Raw genomic sequence first — 22043 nt, forward strand, 5'->3', positions numbered from 1 at the left:
TGGGTGCAGATTCAATAGTAGCTTTCAAACAGGAATTGGATAAATACTTGAAGGGGGAAAAAAACTACAGGGCTATGGGAAAAGAGCAGGGGAATGTGACTAATTGGATAACTCTTTTAAAGAGCTGGCACAGGCATGATGGGCCAAATGACCTCCTCCTTTGCTGTACCTACTATGATATATAACTGGTAGGCATTAAACAAGCACCTCCCTCAGTTTAAAAATTATCACAGTGGTTTAAATGGTTACTGAAACATCAGTTCCTGAGAACCCCGGATTTAAAAAACACATACAATTGTAATTCATCTCTTTATTGATCTAATGTTAAGGCTAAGACAGATCAGTCAAATTCTAGAAATCCATTTTCAAAACTTACAAATTAGTGCAAAAATAATAGTATGAATGAGTTTCATGTTTGCTTAATTTTCCCTTGTGAATAAACTATCTGGCTACATGGTTGATAAGTGTATTTGGGTACTACTACAGTAGCTAGTAATCAGTGATTAGTTTAGCCGGAAATCTGGACAGGGATCCTCCAACAGAAGATGTCTTTGTCATGTTCATCCTTCAGCTCCCATTCAACCACCAATTTAATCTGGAAGGGGGGGGAAAAAAATTCTATAAAAATCACATCCGCCAAGTCATCAAAAAGTTAATTACCACATCTTTCAATATTGAGATTTTAAATGAGTCAATCATAGCATTCTCAAGCCCCAGTTCAATAAGAGTGTTAGGAATCACCACTCCATACCAGTCCTAAAAAGTATATAGTTTACAAATTGATTGATGCATTCACTGCTATTCAAGTAATCATTCATCTCCTGTCCATCAGTATACCAGAATGATATTTGATCTGGGGTGTCCAAAGCTACAAGCTCCAGTTATTTGGCTTGCAAAGCCTTGGCTCCTGAATCAGAACTGCCCATTTGTGGCTTTTAAAAAATACATTCCTTCCAACTATTAAGTTTGTCTTTTTGACCTTTGAAGGGTCAGTGGATTGGAAAGATTGTTGGCATAGTAAGCAGTGTAGACAGGAGCATAAAATTACATAGACATTGACAGATTAAGTGAGTGGACAAAACTGTGGCAGATGGATTTCAATACAGGCAAGTGTGAGGTCATCCATTTTGGATCAAAAAAAGATAGATCTGAGTTTTTCTTTAAAATGGTGAAAAGTTAGGAACAATGGAGGTCAAGAGATTATGGGGTCCATGTACACAGATCACTAAAATGTAGTAGTCGGGCACACAAAATAAAAATCAAAAATGCTAATGGAATGTTAGACTTCATAACTAGAGGGCTAGAATATAAAGGGAAGTTTTGCTACAGCTATACAAAGCCCTGGTTAAACCACATCTGGAGTACTGTGCAGAGTTCTGGGCACTGTACCACAGAAAAGATATAATGACCTTCGAAGGAGTGCAGTGCAGATTCACCAGATTACCACCAGGGCTGCAAGGGATAAATTATGAGGTGAGATTACATAAACTAGGCTTGTATTCCGTGGAATATAGAGGGTTATGGGGTGATTTTGAAAGGAATTGATAGGGTAGATAGAGAAACTTTTTCCATTAATGGGAAGTATAGGTCAAAGGAATAGAACCTTAAAATCGGAGCCAAGCCATTCAGGAAAGAAGTTGGGGAACACTTCACACAAAGGTGGTGGGAGGCGGGGGGTGGGTGGTAGAATTGTGGAACTCTCCCACAAAAAAAACAGTAGATGCTAGCTTAATAATTATAAATCAGGAGATACAGATTTTTGCTAGCCAGAGGTATTAAGGGATATGGAGCCAAGGCAGGTAGATGGGGTTAGGATACAGATCAGCCATGATCTCACTGAATGGTGGAACAGGCAGGAAGGGCTGAATGGTCTACTCCTGTTCCTATGGATAGGCTGCATTGATGCACCAACCTGCATTTGGAGTGACTTTGTAAACAAATTTTATGCTAGTTGATTAAACACATGTTCACACTGCGTGGAATTGAAAGCAGGGTTAAATAACTTGTAGACCAAACAGTAGTTAGACTACATAATGGTCAGTTACAAGGCATATTATGCATTCTAATGTTTTATAAACACACTTACTGATGGGTATTCACTTTTTACTGGTAAGGAATTGATGTAGTGGTGAATCTGATTATTCCGGATGGGGCACTGAATCCCACATTTACAACCATCAGCATTAGGAATATTAAAAGGAACTGGAATTCCACCCAGAATACCATGAACTGCAGCCGTACTTGTTTGACTTGATGTTTCTGAAGGAAGACAAATTGTAACAGTTAGCCCTCAAGTTTACTCAAGACAAAGAACATCACCTTAAAAAAGAGTAGAACATAGGGTCACACCTATAATCCCATTCTCTGCCACTTGAGTGTGAGTCACAAGCATAAAATAGAGACAACGGGGAAAAATGTCACCCAGACCTTCTGCACTTCCTAGCAGATGGTTACATAGTGATATTAACCAAAAAAAAGTTTTAGAATTTCTCAAGCACTCTGGCCAATGACAGCTCAATGCAGATTAAAGCTTCCTCTTTTTCATCCCTAGTCTTACAACACTCAGTATATAACATCCATTGGGATTTACTAGTGGAGCCTTTTGAGCTAGACTAGGAGCTCCATTCAAACTTTATAAAGAAGTTCTACAACTAAATTTAGTATGCTACTAGTGGCTTCTCCAAATTCTTTCAATTTTCCTTCAACCATTTTGCTGTTCTGTCCCTGTGATCATTTTTGGGGGTTCCTGCATTCAGTAGCTGCCCTCACTTTTCTCTACAGGATTTGTAGATTTGTTTGCTATATTTCCCTTTATACATCCTAATCCATTTGTGGTTACATTTCTTTTAGTACCTCATATTTATCCTACATGCTCAGTATGAAGATAACTTATTTTCTCACAAAAAAAAATTGAATGCCAAGTGCATTGCCAGAATAATTTCAGATTTAACATTTATAACAACTTGCATTTATATAGTCCATTTAATGTACTTTGTATCTGTACATACATGGAGAAGCCTCTAACTAGAAATTTCTGCAACTTATTATGGAATTAATGTTAAAGCAGAAAGGTTTACAAGTCAAACAATAAGTTATATTGATTTATTGTTTGACATTTGCCAAGCCAGTAGATATAAAATGTTGAACTTTCTATGCTCAGCAATGTATAGACCACTTTCACATGAGAAATGGGATTTTTTTTTTTAAATGCCCAAAGACAAGACAAATTACTGGCAGACTATGCAAAGAGATGTGTTCTTTTCCAGTTTTGTATTTTAAAATCACAGACACTTACTGCTGGTAAAGGTGACATTCACAGCATAGGATTGTCCTTTGCGAAGTACACATGGCAAAGAGGGGCAAGGGGTGATATCCACAATAATAATTTTTCCTGCTGTAGATCCTGTAATACAAGAGACAATAGGTCACAGAACCCAGGTGGTTGTGCAGATAAAAGGAGCTTGATGCATTGCTGTGTAGCAGGCAGTGCACATACACTACAGAAAACAGCAGTTCAATTGGTTTTAATTTATTGAAATAGGCTCTCTAGAAACAACTAGACCATTCAAATGAACACTATGTCCTCGTCCTCCCCCTCCCCTCCTCCAAGTCAGATTCACATAACTCCTGTCCACTTGTACAGTGGCAGTCTCAAGCAAAGCTCATATGAAGCCACGTGAATTTTGTAGATGTTGAGGTTCTAGGCAAGGTCCCCCACCAGGTACTTCTAGGAGAAAAAATTTTCTAATCAAATGCAACACACCATGGGGTTAAGTGTTCAGTAGGAAGGCAAAGGTACAATGCATTGCCAATTTTGGGGTGAAGTAACCATTGAAGACAGCTACATAGGGGATAACCTACAGATGAGGTGTCCAGGGCAAGGGGGAAATTTAAGAATTTGGCACGTTAAGAAAAACAACATTTAACATCTAAAGAGAATAATAGACTATGTGTTCAGATTAATGCTGTTGCAAGGACAAGACATTGGCACAGCATATCACATTGGTATTTGGCCAAGACGCATGTCTGTGATTTCACTGGATGCTTTCCCAGCAGAGACTATACCACCAGACTGAACATCCCAGAAAGGGATAAAAGCAGTGATCCCATATGCACTTGCAGACAGACAGCCAACTATGGAGTAGTATTCCTCCAAGTCGTCCTGAATCTGGAGAAAAAAAAATTCAATATTCTTTTCTAAACATCCTCAATTTAATGATGCTCAAGATTCTGATAAGAGCATAAAATTACATAGCGTGACATCACTTCACTGCTGCAGATATAATTAAACAACCTGTCCTTTACTGGATCCAAGTATATTCCTACTATAACATTATAGGAGATTTGAAACCACCATTAATCTGATACTTCACAAGCAGAGAATTGGAGAGCGGTCAGAGTCTATGGTTATATGATTTAGAGCCAGAGGTTTACAGCACAAAGGGTCATTCAAACTATTGTGCCAACTCTCTCAGCTATCCACTAGGCTCAATTCAGTCACAATCTTTTCAATTTAAAAAAAATATTTATCCATTCTTTTTTGAAACCACAATGAGTTCTGTTTCCACCATTGTTTTTGGTAGGGTAGGGCATACCATATCCTAACTCTAACCTAACCCTTTGCTCTTTTGGCAATAATGAAAAAGTTATACCCTCTAGTTACTGACCCACTGAGCAGTGGAATGTTTTTCTCAGTTTACCTCAAGTCTCAATTCTCATCATTAAAAAAACAAACCAAAATCAGTTAATCGCAGACAAGGTTGGCTGAAATGGGAAATAGAAAACGTCACAAGTGAAGTAATGAATTTGCCACATTTTTTGGGGGCAGGGGAAGCGGAGGATGTTTAGAGGTACATTTTTTTTTTAAAGGCACAGATTTCCCCCGCCCACCCCCTAGCTAATTGTGCATATTTTCATCTAAACAAAGATTTCTGCCAACTCTTATCAGAGGGATGATGTACAACTGAAGGTTGACAACATGACCAATGCATTAATGCCAACCACAAATTGTTCAAACACAGGACAGCGTAGCACTTGCACAAGATTGTTTGCGGGCATCTAATATTGTAGAGCTTTCTGGTACCAGGAGCAGATTACATAAGCCTCAAAACAAAATAGGAAGACTTTGACTCCACAGGTCCTATTTGGGGAAGGGGGCAGGAAAAGAAGGAAGAGGAAAAATTATAAGATTTTTAAGACTGAAAGTTTCCTGCATGCTGCACAGCAATATGCAGCACACAAAGTGAGGAAACAAAAGCAACTGTGGAACAGTCACAAGACTAATACCAGAACTAAACCTCAAGACCTTATAAGGGGTTAGCAACAGAAGCATTACAAGCACCACAATAATCAGTGATTTCAAACAAGGTGACGTTAAAAACAATTGGTAGATGCAATTTCTTCAACAATAATCTCTAATTTGCAAAAAGCCTGAACAAAAAAAGTGAAGTTTGAGTTGAAATGTCTATCTAGCTAGAGCAACAGTTCTTTTTCACCCTCCACCCACTTTTTAGATCTTTATTCAGACAGGACTTCTGGAAGCCAAGAGTTTGTTTGGTATTCCAACACCCATCAGAAACTTTTCTGAAGTTTGGCAGTAACACACAGCTATCTCCAAAAAAAAAACGATGTAATCCTCCATAGAAATATTAATTCACTAGGGACAGCTAATGGGCACTTGATGCATCAGCACCATCAAAATTAGTCACATCACACCACTTCACTTGCTCATAACGTGACAATAAAATTGACATAGTTGTTCAATTAAGAACATAAGAACATAAGAAATTGGAGCAGGAGTAGGCCAATCGGCCCCTCGAGCCTGCTCCGCCATTCAATAAGATCATGGCTGATCTGATCCCAACCACAAATCTAAAGAACACAAGAAGTCGGAGCAGGACCCGGCCACATAGCCCCTGGGCCCTCTCCGCCACCCACAGGGCATTGACCGATCCGAACTCAGCTTCATGTCCAATTTCCTGCCCGCTCCCCATTACCCCTAATTCCCTTTACTTCTAGGAAACTGTCTATTTCTGTTTTAAATTTATCTAATGATGTAGCTTCCACAGCTTCCTGGGGCAGCAAATTCCACAGACCTACCACCCTCTGAGTGAAGAAGTTTCTCCTCATCTCAGTTTTGAAAGAGCAGCCCCTTATTCTAAGATTATGCCCCCTAGTTCTAGTTTCACCCATCTTTGGGAACATCCTTACTGCATCCACCCGATCAAGACCCTTCACAATCTTATATGTTTCAATAAGATCGCCTCTCATTCTTCTGAACTCCAATGAGTAGAGTCCCAATCTACTCAACCTCTCCTCATATGTCCGCCCCCTCATCCCCGGGATTAACCGAGTGAACCTTCTTTGTACTGCCTCGAGAGCAAGTATGTCTTTTCTTAAGTATGGAGACCAAAACTGTATGCAGTATTCCAGGTGCGGTCTCACCAATACCTTATATAACTGCAGCAATACCTCCTTGTTTTTATATTCTATCCCCCTAGCAATAAAAGCCAACATTCCGTTGGCTTTCTTGATCACCTGCTGCACCTGCATACCAACTTTTTGATTTTCTTGCACTAGGACCCCCAGATCCCTTTGTACTGCAGTACTTTCCAGTCTCTCGCCATTAAGAAAATAACTTGCTCTCTGATTTTTCCTGCCAAAGTGCATAACCTCACATTTTCCAATATTATATTGCATCTGCCAAATCTCCGCCCACTCACCCAGCCTGTCTATATCCCCTTGCAGGTTTTTTATGTCCTCCTCACTCTCTACTTTCCCTCCCATCTTTGTATCATCTGCAAATTTTGATATGTTGCACTCGGTCCCCTCCTCCAAATCGTTAATATAGATTGTAAAGAGTTGGGGACCCAGCACCGACCCCTGTGGAACACCACTGGTTACTGGTTGCCAGTCCGAAAATGAACCATTTATCCCAACTCTCTGCTTCCTGTTCGATAACCAATCCTCCACCCATGCCAGAATATTACCCCCAATCCCGTGATTTTTTATCTTAAGTAATAATCTTTTATGTGGCACCTTGTCGAATGCCTTCTGGAAGTCTAAATACACTACGTCCACTGGTTCCCCTTTATCCACCCTATACGTTATATCCTCGAAGAACTCAAGCAAATTTGTCAGACATGACTTCCCCTTCATAAAGCCATGCTGACTTTGTCCTATTAAATTATGCTTATCTAAATGTTCCGTTACTGTCTCCTTAATAATAGACTCCAAAATTTTACCCACCACAGATGTTAAGCTAACTGGCCTATAATTTCCAGCCTTCTGCCTACTACCCTTTTTAAATAACGGTGTTACATTAGCAGTTTTCCAATCTGCCGGGACCTCTCCTGAGTCCAGGGAATTTTGGAAAACTATCACCAAAGCATCCACAATCCCTACTGCCACTTCCCTCAAGACCCTAGGATGGAAGCCATCAGGTCCAGGGGATTTATCCGCCTTGAGTCCCATTATTTTACTGAGTACCATCTCTTGAGTGATTTTAATCGTATTTAGCTCCTCCCCCCCGAGAGTCCCCTGTTTGTCCAGTGTTGAGTCACCATACAAGGCAATAAGAGCCCAAAATTTTGTTTTAAAAAGTTGTGGATATTATGCTAAACCAGTTAAGCACAAAAGAAAAAAAAGTAGGAACAAACCCTTTCAGTACCCTCCCCCAAAAACAGTCAGTACCTAAAAATACACACTTTCAAAAGGTGTAGATTCACTCACTCACCTGACGAAAGAGGTAAGCTCCGAAAGCTTGTGATTTTCAAATAAAACTGTTGGACTATAACCTGGTGTTGTAAGATTCCTTACTTTCAAAGGTGGCATACATTAACTTCAGGAACAAATTCTGATTTTAGCAGAAAGCAGTATATTACATTTCAAAAATAAACCAGGGACGATATTAACGCTACACTTTAGTAGAAGAGAATCAAATCTATTATAAAAAATTTAAAATACATAACTGATAGGTGTCAGCCTTGGCTCAGTAACTTTCGCTTTAGGACATCCCGAGCTTGTGAAAGGCGCGATATAAATACAAGTTCTTTCCTTTGAGGCTTGAAGGGTTAGCTCGAGTACTTAAATAATTAACGTGTGTACAATAACAGAAAATGCTGGAAAAGATCAGCAAGTGAGGCAGCATCTGTGGAGAAAGAAAAAGAGTTAACGTTTCAGGTCAAAGACCTTTCATCAGAACTTCTTCGACCTGACGTTAACTGTTTCTTTCTCCACAGATGCTGCCTCACTTGTAGAACTTTTCCAGCACTTTCTGTTCTTATTTCGGATTTCCAGCATCCGCAGTATTTCGCTTTTAATATTTGTATACTATTTTTTTTAAATTAAGGTCTTTTAAAGGGATCTTTTTACTCACCGCAGTCCTTAAACTTCACAGGTTGGGCCCCACATAGAGCCCCCAGAGCCAGGAGGATGGCTACTGCTGGACAAGTGACCTGCATCCTGCTTTATTGCCGCTCAACCCGAGTTCAGAGGCAAGGTGAGCAGCGGACAGCCGCTGTGAGGCGGCTTAAAAACACTAGCACCCATCCCCGGCTTCACATGGCCCCCAACCCCCTGGGCGGACTCATCAAACCCCGCCCTAAACCAGGGAGCGGAGGGATCACCGTAAATAACGACCAGGGGCTGGATAACGGAGGCGTCATTGATGCACTCGCTATTCGGCTTGACTTCGCGCCCTCCTCACGTGATCGTGGCGCAACTTCTGAGCGAAAATTAACTCGAATACTTGAACAGTTAAAATTTATATAATACCCGTTATCAGATTTTTTTTTAAAAAAACTTTCCCTTAAATATAAAAATGTAACAAAAAATTGTTTTTTTAAAAGATGATCCGTTCATATGACCCACTTTTCCACGGTTGTTAAGGCGTGCCTAACTGGCCCCACCTTTGATTGACATGTGAGAAACCCAATTAAGCTCCCACGTATCAAAAAATATTGTCCGTTGAACTATGACGTATATCTTTTTGCACCAATCGACGTGTTGAGGAGGCGGGATAACGCAGCGGTATGACGGACATGTTCAGTACCCAATGGAAACTGGCGAGCATCTCTGCCAATGGAAAGGCGGTTAGGGGGCGTGTACGTCCGGTGACCTGCGGCGTTGCGGAACTGCTCGGTTTTGGGGGTGAGTTGGTTGCTGAGGGGAAGATGTTAGCAACCGGGGCGATGAGGCAAGCCCTGTTAGCTGCTGTTGAGCTTTGCTGGAGGAGGTGAGCATCAGTGACTGTGTGAATACTCGCTTGCTTGTCATTGATAGTAACATAGACAAGTGCCCTTCAAACAGGTCGTCATGTTTGTAAAGGACTCTTGTAGATTAGCCTACATCACACCGCCAGACACACACACACAGCAGGACTAAAAAGTGACTGCAAAACATTGGTAGAATATATTCTTTGGGTTAAGGCTAACATTGGGAATGGGCTCCAAGTTGGGATTATTATGCTTTTGTGGACTTTGGAAATGTCTTAACCTAGACGTTAGACGTCCAGAGCCAAGTTGTTAAAATGAAAGCCCTCCACACCCTTTCCCCCTTCTTTGTTTTAACCCATGGAGATATTAATTTTTTAACATTTTCTATGAGTTTGCATTATTGGTAGAAGAGAACCAAGACAGGATTTCAGATCCCATTATGTGTGCACTCCCTTGTTTTCAGAGTAGTGTGGAACTTATGCTGCATTTGGTCAAACCATTTTATACATCTAAATTAAAGCTTAAAACCAAATTATGTTTCTCACATTTTATTGTTGCTGACTAGTCAAAGTGTTGCAGTATTGCCAGTAGCATGCAAACTTGATTAAACTGCCTTTGTGTCTAGTCTTGTCACCCACCTCTATCACCATTCATTGTATCTGCTTGCTGCAGAAAGCCACAGATTTGACAGTAGTTAGTATGTTTTAATTAAAATAAAACCATTCTGGGAAATGTTAGGAATGATATTTATGATGAAAAAAGTGAGGCAGATTGTAAACCCATTTCAGCATATGGAGCTGTGTTTATTTTTACAAGTGAAAATAGGTCATTTTCAAACCAACATGGGGAGTCTGAACAGCCCTGCACTATGAACTTTGGTTTCTTGTCATTTTTTAAAACTATCTAACATTATAAGTTGTTCATTTAAAATATAGTATGTAAGTTTGTTGAGAACTAATTGATATTGGCATATAGTTGCCAAAGTTTTACCTGCACCAACTGGTGAAGCAAGTGGAAAAATACTACTGGCACTGAAGAAATATCACAGGCTGGACCATACATGAATGAACACAGCCCAAATATCTTTTGCTTATTCTGAATTGCAGCCACTCAAATGACTTCCTTGACACCCATTCACATGATTGGCCTTGTTTTATCATTTAGTCTTGTTTTATCGCTCAGCCTTCAACACTGTCAGTACAGAACCTGGACTTGAACTTTTACTTCAGTTTGCCTACTTGCTCAACATTGCAGTTGCTGGAAGATTTGTGTCTTGGTTATTTAAAGAACCACCTGTAGCACAACAGACAGTCAAAAACGCTGAGCTATTTCGAAATTTCTAGTTGCTCGCATGGAAATTAAAAAATATACACACTCCTCTCTTAGGGTGCATTTATATTGCAGTTATTGTTCCAGCCAGGCAGCACCTTGTTTGTACTGCAAGACTTCAACTTAAGTTTTGCTCAGGACTTACTATGATACTATGAGAGGGCTTTGTACTTGAATCCTTACACGGCTAAAATTTATCTTTGTGGAGACTGTGGGTGGGAGCATCCACACTCCGTGAACATATAAATCGACTCTAAGTAAGTTCTCTGGAGATCCAAAGGACCACTTCAGCTCTGTTTAAAGCAGATTTGACACCACGTGGTTATACTCCCATGTAGTGTCAAACTCAAACGGTATGAGAATGCCTCCTTCAGTGGAGGTTTGTAGTCGACTCCATAACTTTAGCGTTGCTGTAAAATGGAAAATGAAATCATATTGCAACTTAAGTTGTATCTCTGTGTGGGTTGGGGAGTGTGTGGAATTCCATTCTTATAGGATCCCATCTAATTCAATTACTACCTGATTGCTGTGTCACTTTCTTGTGTCGTTTAACTCTACGCTGACCCAGCAGTCAACAAAAAAAATAGCCTTCAACTGGGACTGTTCCATAGACATAAAGTGTGGACTGTAGGACAGTGCTCTCAGCAGCTTAATCTATCAGAAATCTGAAAAAAGAAAAAAAGTGTGCAGAAATGTAAACACTTAATACTTTGAGTACAAAAAGCTGTAGGGCATTGCACTGTGAACCTGCTAATCATGGATTTGTATTTGAGTGCATTTTTATTAAGCTAAAGGTTAATGTTTGAAACTCCAGTATTTCTGCCAATTCTTATTAGTCAGCACTTTTTTTTAGCTGAGAAACCAAGGTAAAGGGCAAACGCCCACAGTGCAGAACACTGCCAAGGATAAAATGAATAGGAGAAAGGGGGTGTAAATTAAGAGGTGATGGCGAACAGACACCAAACTTGGGTTTTAAAATCCTTAACATTGTGGGAGGACAGAAAGGGGAATAAATGATTCCACAGTTTTGAGCCCTTGGGAAATTGGTAGAGTAAGGCTTCCCATAGCCTAGCGATTATGATACAGGGATCTACGTTAAAATTCCACCACGTCAGCAAATTGTGAAGTTGAATTCAATAAATCTGGTAATTTGTGGGCTAGCATCAGAAATGACCATGAAAGCTGACAGATTGTCTAATCCAATTGGTTCACTAATGACCTACTGCTGCCCAGACTAGCCTACACACCACTCCAGTCCCATGTGACTGTTAAGGGATGGGCAATAAATATTGCCTTGTCAGTGTCACCCACATTCAAGAAGAAATAAAAAAAAATATTAGGATACCTTGAAAGGTGTGTCTAGATTTCAGCACTCAAATTAGGTAGCAAGAAAAGTGCGTAGGATGGCATCTTTGGAGTTTAGAAGGGAAAAGAGAGGAAAGTTCAAAGAAGCACTGACCCTAGCAATGTTGATTTTAAAATAGAGAGACTGACAGAGGCTAGAGGGATCAACAGACATTCTTTTTCTGGTATACTGCCCAGGAGTATAAGGAAAAAATTAGAATTGACTTCCAGTGCTCAAGTCTTGGGCAGATTTTGGCTTTATAGAGTTACGTTGTTGAAGGAAAATATTATGCCAGTAAAAGGGAAATCAACCATTTTAGCAGTGGAGATGATGTGGGAGTTCAATTTGAGATGAGCAGAGGCAGTGTGGCCAAGAATGTAATAAATGAAGAAGGGTCTAAGGATAGAGCCGTCAATGATAAGAAGTTCGCAGCTGTTGGTTGCACATGCGAGATGTGGAAAAACTGTCTGAACGTTAATTGAAAGAAACAAGAATTTCATTGCCCCATTGTAGGACATGGAGGATAAGGTGTAATGGGGGAGGGATTGATATGCATTGCCTGTGTTTGGGCATAAAACGGCCACAACATATACCAATTTCTGGGCATGAGATCCTGGGTCCAATCTGCGCTGCCAGCTTGGCCACTGCAATATTAGTCCTTGCTGTCTTTAGGTGTCCTTGGGACCATCTGAAAGCAGCATTGGCCCAATTAAAATGTGCTTGCTCCAACTAGTTTTTCCAGTTCTACAGCGGCCTAGCCAGCAGCCTTAATAGGGCCCACTGAAGGCCACAGAAAAAAATGTCAGTGCATTTTTTTAACTTACATTTGTATGGGGATGAGCGGGGAGCAGGGGTTTTTAATCCCCCTGCCCCCTGCCTCCACATCACTGCTGCCGGGCTACAATCACCTCCTACTGTTCTCCTATCATCCCTCCCCACCCCACTCCTCAGTACTTAATTGCCACTGCCAGTAACGCAGCCAGCCCAAATTGGTCCCACAGGTCTGCCTCTGGAAGTGCGACAGGCCCTGGCAGCTGGCATCGATTATTAAGATATGTCCTAAGGACCAATTTCAGAATATTCTCGTGCCAACACTTTGGATGCATGCTTCTGATTGAACTATTACAGAGGACCCGATGCTCACATGAGGAGGAAGTAGCTGAATATGGAATGGAATCTTCAGCAAACAAGTGGACGGGATGGAGAAAGTCATTGATCTGAAGAAGCAGCAGCAGCTTTGAGGTTCAGATAAAAGCCCTACCACAGCATTAATGGGAAAAGAGTCAAGAAGTTTCCAAAGGAGAATATAGTTTAATAGGGAAGAAGGAAAAGTGTTTTCATCTATGTAATTTCAACAAACTAGTACTCTCCTACCTTGTAGAAAGTAGTTCTTCCTGCTAAAGACACACAATTTCTGCTCTCCTCTTCAGGGTAATTCGAGCAACTCTAGTGATGTAGGTTACATCTACACAGACTCAGCTGGAAATCAGTGCTTGGGACCAGCTGACATGGGTTATGGGTGCATCCTAAATCCTAATTCAGAATAGCTCTTTGGTATAGAGGAGGGGGATGAAGTGGAGGATAAAAATATCTCCTGTAACATAGCTGCTCTTTGTTTTGCAGTTGTAATAACCTGGTAGGAAATTGCTTGAAATAGAAAGAGTGTTTCAAAGTAGACACACAGATGCATGCTATGTGAATCTCGTTGTAGGGGAGATTTTAATCTGGGGTTATTAACGTAAGACTACACAATTAATTGCATTATTAAAGCAGCAAAACATCTGTATATCAACACATCGCCTTCAATTTTGTTTGTTTCAAGATTCGGACTATAATGCAACCTAATCTTTATTTCCAATTACCAAAGCCTGGGGATGGTTAGGCAGGGGCACAGAAATTAAATGTAAAGAAACAAAGAACTTGCATTTATATAGCACTTTTCATGACCTCAAGACGTGCTTTACAGGAAATTAAGTACTTTTTGAGGTGTAGCCACTTGTAATTCAGGAAACGCAGCAACCAATTTGCAAACAAGAAGTTCCCACAAACGGCAATGAGATAATGATCAGATCATTTGTTTTAGTGATGTTGGTTGTAAGGCCATATGTTTCTGGATTTACCTTCAGGTTTTACTTACGCTTCACTTTTTAAAAGTTTGAAATGTTGCTGTGTACTATAAAACACAATACAGAATGTACTGAACATTGCTGATAGTGAAAAACAAAGCAACTGAGTGACAGTCACAGGGCACTGTGTTAAAGGGGAACAGAAGTCTGGACAGATGTAATTCTTGCCCCTCCAGAGTCCCTAGCTTTTTAATTTTCAAAGTTGGTTATTTCCCTCTCCCTCTCCCCGTCCATTTTTTGCTCCCTAAAGATTCAGCTTAGCAATCTCCCCACCCCCCTTTGCGTGTGTAAAATATGAGGATCAGTACATTATAAAGGGCCTGACTCCAAGTCTGGAACTTGTAGTACTTTTTGTTTTGAATCCATAAGGTTTCCATGGGGATCTAGTAAATAGCAGTTGATCACTTTAATTTTAACTTTCCTTTTGTTAGGGCAACCACAAATGATTACGGTATGGCACAAATTGATCCTGAAAAGAGTCCTTCCGTTGCCAGAGTCACGTTAAAGGAACTTTTTAATAGACGGAGTGATTGTAGATGAATTACGTTCCTGATGTATATCACAGGTTCTTCTAACCTGCTAGACCCTTCCACTTAATTGTATTTCACCATAATCTAGTCTGATACTTCAGAGTAGGATTGAGACAGTGCCACATTGTCAGAGGTGCTGTCTTTCACATGAGACCCCCACCTTGTCCAAGTGGATATAAAATATTCTACAGCACTATTTGAAAAAGAGCACTATTTGAAAAACAACACTGCCAAAACAGATTAACTGGTCATTACCTCATTGCTGTTTGTTGCATCTTTCTGGGTGCAAATTGGCTGCTGTGTCTGCCTGCAAAAAATAGTGACTACACTTTGCACTTTGAAAATACTACTTTGGCTGTGAGTGCTTTGAAAGACACTATATAAATGCAAGTCTTTATTTTGTTCACCCCTGATTTACATGAGAAAATGTGCATGGCATTATGGTCTAACACTCAGGTGGAATAAATTCTTTACCCACTGATCCCATGCAGCGCCTATCAATTTTTTAATATTGAAATGCTGACATAATCAGAGGATTTAAGAACATAAGAAATAGGAGCAGGAGTAGGCCAAATGGCTCCTCGAGCCTGCTCCCCCATTCTATAAGATCATGCCTTTAACCTCAACTCCACTTTCCAGCCCAACCTGCATATTCCTTGATTCCCCTAGAGTCCAAAAATCTATCTATCTCAGCCTTGAATATACTCAATGACTCAGCATCCACAGCCCGCTGGGTAGAGAATTCCAAAGATTCACAAACCTCTAAGTGAAGAAATTCCTCCTCGTCTCAGTCTTGAATGGCCGACCCCTTATCTTGAGACTATGCCCCCTAGTTCTAGACTCTCCAGCCAGTGGAAACAACCTCTCAGCATCCAGAATCTTATATGTTTCAATTAGATCACTCTCATTCTTCTAAACTTCAGAGAGCATAGGCCCATTCTGCTCAATCTCTCCTCATAGGACAACCCTCTCATCCCAGGAATCAGTCTAGTGAACCTTTGTTGCACCGCCTCCAAGGTAAGTATTCCCCTTGCGAATTTGTAGGATTCTGAGTCTAATGGTGTGGGGGCAGAATTAACATGCAGATGATCGAAATGACGATGCGTCCTGGGATTAATGACATGTTAATTCAGGGCCATCTCTGTTTCTCACGGTTATTAATACTCAGTGTTTAAGCAGTTGATAAGATATTCAAATCTGTCTGAATTCCCATTGTAATTTCTGGTGCTCATTAATAACGGGGATCAGAACACTTTCCACTTTCAGCATCCAGTATGCATGAACCACTCCCAGAGCAGGTACAGTTCCGGGTTAGATAGAGTGTAGCTTTTGCCTCTGTCCCAACAATGTACCTTTCCTCAATCTCAGAAAAGCAGCACTGGCACTCTCCTGAGTGCTAGTGTCAGTGTTGACAAGAATTTAAATTAGATTCTTTTAATTGGGACTTTAGCATGGTGGAATTTGACTTACTGGGCTCTTTAGTGGACTGTTAACCATTGCAGTCTTATTCCTATTTTCTCGGGTACATAAACCAGGTCACGCTGTCTCAGTTTGTCCATTTTTCTGCCAACTGACATTTTTCATTTTTATATTTTTAACAGGGTGCCATGTTTGTCCATTTGTTTGCAGAGCCAGCCTGTGTTATTGGCCAACACAACTCGCATTGTGGCCCAACGGGAATTGCTAGCTTCTCGAGTAACTGGAAGGTGTTTCTCAGCTGGTCAAGAAACTGAATCAAAATCTGGTGTGTCCCAGGACACTGTGTCCCTCAGTGATAGCTGTGTTAAGGTAAAGAGAATAAGATGGTGGGGTTTATTTGTGCCGCCTAATATGGGTTAAAAACTGTCACGTTGGAAACAATTTTTCTCTTTTCACATTTGGAAATTTCTAGCCAAAGCCAGACAATTCTAGGTTTGATTGTATGTCTATGCTTGTTTTCTGTTTCATTAGTTGTTACCGTTGTTAGTTACAAATGACATGGGGTTGCTATAGGACGTGTAGAATATACTAATAAGCAGTGTAGGGGATACCAATGGGAAGTTCCTAACTATGATGTTTGCTAAATTAATTAATGGGGGAAATCAGTGTCCCAGATTTAGGAGAGGGATGTCAGTATAAACAATGTAAGATTTCATGCTTGTAGCACCTGAGTGAGATTACCAATTAGTACAGAATTATAAGCAACTTTGTGCTGTGTCTCATACTTGATAACTTGGTTAAGGCCCCTCACAAACTCATTAACCATCATGAGGAAAGAGGAGGAGTTGTCTTTCTTTCCATAATTTTGCGATGGATTCAAGCCCTGGTTCCAGGCAGTGACCCAGCCCACAGCACAAGCAATTTCCCACACCATGATGCAATATAATCTGTAGTCAATTAGCAAGAAATTTCATGGCCTGGAGATGTTCTAACCAGCAACTTTATGAAGCTTATAAATAAATTATATACTTTTAAGTCCCTTTTAAATATCTCTGCGTTACAGCGCTTACAGAAGATTTTGGAAAAGGATGAGTTCCTGAGGGTACAAGTGGAAGGAGGTGGCTGCTCAGGATTCCAGTACAAATTCATATTGGATAAAACAATAGACCCAGATGACAGGTAAAAAAAAACATTAACTCAGTGACTTTTGTTCACTGTTGTTTCATGCTTTTTCCCTCAATAGTAAAGTTCACCCAACATCACACATGCAGGTACAGCCTCCAAAATAGGTAATGGCCTGCTAACACTACTCTGATCTGTTCACCTTTCTGATTTAGAAATCAGAGTTCACCTTACTGATTTAGTTATAATCTTCCTTATCGGACGCACTGCACAGATCCCAGTAGAGGAACTGAGATGCTAGCCTCTGATCTGCCATTCTGTGGTGTGGTATGTGGATACCCTAATAAGCCACATTGCTAGTCTGGCAACTTAATTTTACTATCTATCATTAACTAATTTTCCCTTTGGAAAGTATTCTTCCTTAATGGAGATGGACATTATTTCCCAACTCGTTTGATTGTGAAGCAGGTGATGGTTGTGCACTCCGTTTCTCCTGGCCTCCTGAAGTATGCCCGACATCAGTCATGCATAGAATATTTGAGACCACTTGATGGGACACTGCCAGTCCACATCTGATGAGCACAGAAGTATTCAGAGGCCATAAGTGGGATTTTAGAATCAGTAATTTCTCACAAACCCATTGGGATTCTTTTGAGAAAGGAACTACATTAGTTGATGAGGACTATCCTGTTAATGTACCTTTAATTGAAATTTCACTAGGCATTTGGTAAAGCTCTGAATCTTAAACTTTTAAAGAAGTTTAAAGCTCATTGAGTTTAATGAGAAATTGGCATCAAGATTCAAAATCGGTTCAATGGGCCAATTTCAATCCTTCATTACCAACATCAGACTCTTATTCTGAATATCATGAATGCTCATTCTCTCATCCCATCTGCCCCAGGATTTTGAAATCTGGAAATGCCCCCCACCCCCACCCCGCTTTCATATATTTAAATAATTATTTTGAACCAGCCAAGTTGTGTGCTGCATCAGAATTGTGCGGCTGTGTTCTATTGTTACAAACAAAAAAAGTAAGCAAGGTCTGGTGTACTCCTGTCGTGCTTCAGAGTCTCGTGGATAGCAGCAGGTAAAGCACACATTACAAAAAGAACTGCTTTCAATCATAGTAAATTTAAAAAGGGAGCTGCCAAACACAATTGAGTTTACAGCACTGAGATTTGGAAAAACAAGGGACTCTCTTTAACTCAGCTTGGTGCTACAGAGCCTCTGTCTAAATATTGTTTAATCTAAAAGGCACATTACAGTACAAGTGATGCACTCTGGGTTGTAGCACAATTGTCCATTAAGAGAGCCTGCACTCCCAAAATGTACGTGACTTGCTACTGAAGAGCTCATGACTGTTAATTTAATTCCAGCGTGAATTAAATAATTATAAATTAGCATGCAGGAAATATCTTTTTAAAAATATGAAAATTAATTTTACACTCCATGTTAATTGTACGGTTGTCTTTACAAATTAGGGTCTTTGAACGGGATGGAGTTTGCATTGTCGTTGACTCTGACAGTCTTCAGTACCTGAAGGGAGGGACAGTGCATTACAGTGAGGAACTGATCCGTAACTCGTTTCAAGTGCACAATCCACAGGCAGAGCATGGATGTTCCTGTGGGAGTTCCTTTTCCGTCAAACTCTAAAGTGAGGCCCCCTATGTAGCAGCTTGTCTTCCATTTTCCACTTTTTAAAAAAATGCTCACTAAAGCTGGAGAAACCCCAGCCAAGCTTAAAACAAAATGTTGTGACCTTGTAGCCTTGTTGAGGATTACAAAGAAGAGGGCAAATGTTAAGGTAACATTGGAGTTGCATTATTTATGCTTTGTGATGTGATACTGCTGAATGTTTTGAAACAAAATGTGCTAGTAGTAGCAAGAGTTGTACAAATGTTTTCTTAAAATGATAGCCTTTTGACTCTTAAAAGTGAAATAATAATAATATGGGAGACAGCGAAGGAACTAAATAATTGAATCTAAAGTGTGTCTCCCCACCCCAAGAAAGGCTAGAAAAACGATATGAAGTATTTCTTATCTAAGAGAAATATCTAGCACTGTACCTAAAGGCTTCTTGGAGACCTGACAAGGTCTAACTGCTTGCTATTCATCTGACCATGTATCAGCATCCTTTCGTTTGGGGCTCAAACCCAAGTAAAAAGCTCAGTAACAGCCATGATTGATCTTTTTAATTAGGTTTAAGCATTGCATTGGCATACCTCAGCTCGAATAGGCAAGTCTGTTCTGTTGCCAATGTTGAGATGAGTGGCTGAGTTGAAGAGTCAGAGACTTGGTAATTTCCAAATGTTTTAATTTGGTTGGTCAGCTCTGATGTTTCACTGAGCCTCTTAGGCTTGCCCAGCTTGAGCTCCACATCAGCTTAGAATCATGGAATCGTATAGCACAGAAGGAGGCTATTCAGCCATTCGTGTCTCTACCAGCTCTTTGACAGAGCTATCCAATTAGTCCCACTCCTCTGCTCTTTCCCCATAGCCCTGCAAATTTTCTCCTTCAAGTATTTATTCAATTCCCTTTTGAAAGTTACTATTGAATCTGCTTCCACCACCCTTTCAGGCAGTGCATTCCAGATTATAACAACTCGCTGTGTAAAATAATTTCTCTTCATCTCCTGTCTGGTTCTTTTGCCAATTACCTTAAATCTGTGATTACTGACTTTTCTGCCAATGGAAACAGTTTCTCCTTATCCACTCTATGAAACCCCCTCATAATTTTGAACACCTCTATTAAATCTCCCCTAAACCTTTTCTGCTCTAAGGAGAATAATCCTAGCTTCTCTAGTTGCTCCACTTGTGTACTAGAATCTGTTCAGTCTCATGGCTATTTTCTCCCTGTGTTAAGATAGTGACTCTAATCTGCATACAGTCAGGTACATATAAGACAACTAGAGTGAGGCAGAAGTTTATTTCACTAGATCTTGAAGTTGGTCACTGGTCCAGAGAATCCCAGAAACATTATATTTTCTCTCTTCCTCTTCCTTTCCCCAATGCTGTCTGAGGTGGTCTCCCTAACTTTGCATAATGTTTAAAAAAAAAATTGGTGTGAAAACCATTATAAGTACCTTCACTATCACTTTTTAAATTTTTCTTTAAAGTTAATTTGCAACAAAGAGAAAATCATGAGCTGGCTTGTCTGTTGTGGCTGTGCCATTATCAGAGGTCTATGATGCTAGTCTGCATTGGAGAGAAGAAAGTGAAGCAGAGTCATGAAGCCCTTAGACTTGGTTCACTACCTTGGCACCAGCAGTGTTCAGCTTAAAGGGAGCGTTGTCTGCGTGAAACCATATCTTTATTCTCTATTTCTGTGCCACTGTTCCCTATTCTCAGAGGATAAGAGATTTGGTTATAGTCTTCTACAGAACATCCACCTGCTGTGTGTAGAATCCGGACCTCACACCAACATGTCCTGGCACTGGGCTGGCTTGTGTGAAATTTAATTTAAAATGGTTTCTGGGATACGAGTTAGATCTCAATTTTATGAAACTAATTTCTGCCCCTCTATTTTCTGCTGTCCATATATCTTTCTATTTCATTGCATTTTAAAAACTTTATTTTGCATAGTTTTTAAAATTCTTCTTTTTTCTCTGACTCCCCAGCTTTGTTTTATTTCATCCTTTCCATGGCCCTTGAACTTTTCTCAGAGTGCTGGCCAGGTGGAACTGTGTAATCAGCTTATAGTTTTTCCTGTCACTACAGTAACCCTAAAAGAACAATTTATTCTCTCTGAAAATGGCTTCTATGGTTAGAACTAAAACATCAATGAGAAAAAAAATGTACCCCTGAAGTGTTTAACGTTGCGGTGACACTCAGGATCTGATATTAAGTGATATCTATAAAATGTCACAACTAGAATATCATTTATCCCCTCCCTGTATATTGCAAATTCAAGAAGGTTGTATATATTTCAAAATAGCAGAAAATTGATAGAACATACTGTATAACACCCTAGTCATTTATACTTAAAAACAAAAAAGACCCTACTTAAAAACTTAAATGATGCAAGATCATTTTTAAGGTAGCTGGTAAGTTTCATAACAAACTTCTTCAAAACTCACTTGCCTTCTGACGCATGTTGGTGTGAGCATTATTAAAGGACATTAGAGACTATTTTTTGGCTTCATTAAAAAGGAAAATCAGCCGGGGTGTATAATAGGCAGCCGATCTGATATTGCCAGTTTTACGACCTCGCCCGTGTTGATAGTTCCGCCAAGTGCCTTAAGAGGGCAGGAGAAACAAGAAAGAACATGCTTTGGTGCAGATGACAAGCTAGGCAATAGGGAAAAGTTGCAAGAAAATGTAAATGCCATGTGGCAAGGAAACAAAGGTCCAAGATTGGGAACAGTGCTCAGATAGTTTATTTTATCGACTTCTTGCTAGGTTTGGAAAGTTAACTTGCTCCTGGGTAGTTGACTAGTGGAATTTTCCAGCTCTGCCATGATCTGTTGTATTCGATCTGTATTCAGACTTGTTGAAAACCAGCCTGTTATTCCCTCAGCAACATGTAGTGTTTCAGAAAGAGAAGTTTTGTTCTAGTAAAAGAATGTGTGAACATGCTAGGGAGTTGGGGTTGACCTCTTTGTCCTCTTAAGTTAGAAGCAGAGAAAAAGCACTCCAACTAGCTTAAACATTTGTGCTTTTTATTTATGTTCCAAAGAGAAAGGCGATATGAGCTTCAGTGGCTGTCATAGCATGTAGTAAAATTGTAAATACTTTTTTTGTATGTAATAATAAAGACTCTTTGTTTGCACACTTCATACTATTCTTTAATGCATCCTGCAGTACTGTCAGCGAGTTCTAGAGAAGCTGGCTTCCACACCCTTATCTTAACAAGACATTGTAAAATATATTATGCAGTTCATATAACAGAACCTTGAGGTGCTTGTGTGTTTTTTATATTATACAAAAATTATGAAATCGAGACACACGAACTGTGCTCA

At 40.0% G+C, this 22043-nt stretch overlaps 2 protein-coding genes across 4 annotated transcripts in view; one reads left to right on the forward strand and one right to left on the reverse strand.

Annotated features, from left to right (window-relative positions):
* Nucleotides 1-295: 295 nt before the first annotated feature.
* Nucleotides 296-8652, reverse strand: LOC137326684 (NPC intracellular cholesterol transporter 2-like). Its single transcript, XM_067992001.1, has 4 exons — nt 8378-8652; nt 3296-3403; nt 2087-2259; nt 296-595 (listed from the first exon to the last, which is right to left on the reverse strand). The coding sequence occupies exons 1-4, from the start codon at nt 8460-8462 to the stop codon at nt 509-511; spliced, it is 453 nt and encodes a 150-aa protein (XP_067848102.1). The 5' UTR covers nt 8463-8652; the 3' UTR covers nt 296-508.
* Nucleotides 8653-9104: 452 nt separating this feature from the next.
* Nucleotides 9105-22043, forward strand: part of isca2 (iron-sulfur cluster assembly 2) — a 35613-nt gene continuing 22674 nt past the window's right edge. Inside the window, exons 1-4 of one of the 3 annotated variants that reach the window (XM_067992004.1) lie at nt 9105-9235; nt 16147-16333; nt 17028-17143; nt 18568-18740. In XM_067992004.1, coding sequence (XP_067848105.1) covers nt 9174-9235; nt 16147-16333; nt 17028-17143; nt 18568-18739 — 537 coding nt within the window. In that variant the 5' untranslated portion in view covers nt 9105-9173 and the 3' untranslated portion in view covers nt 18740. Of the gene's footprint in view, nt 9236-16146; nt 16334-17027; nt 17144-18567; nt 21859-22043 lie in introns of those variants that run through there. The other 2 variants (XM_067992003.1, XM_067992006.1) reach the window with 2 other exon arrangements.

Source organism: Heptranchias perlo, chromosome 10 (assembly GCF_035084215.1).
Source record: "Heptranchias perlo isolate sHepPer1 chromosome 10, sHepPer1.hap1, whole genome shotgun sequence".
NCBI classification, from domain to species: domain Eukaryota; kingdom Metazoa; phylum Chordata; class Chondrichthyes; order Hexanchiformes; family Hexanchidae; genus Heptranchias; species Heptranchias perlo.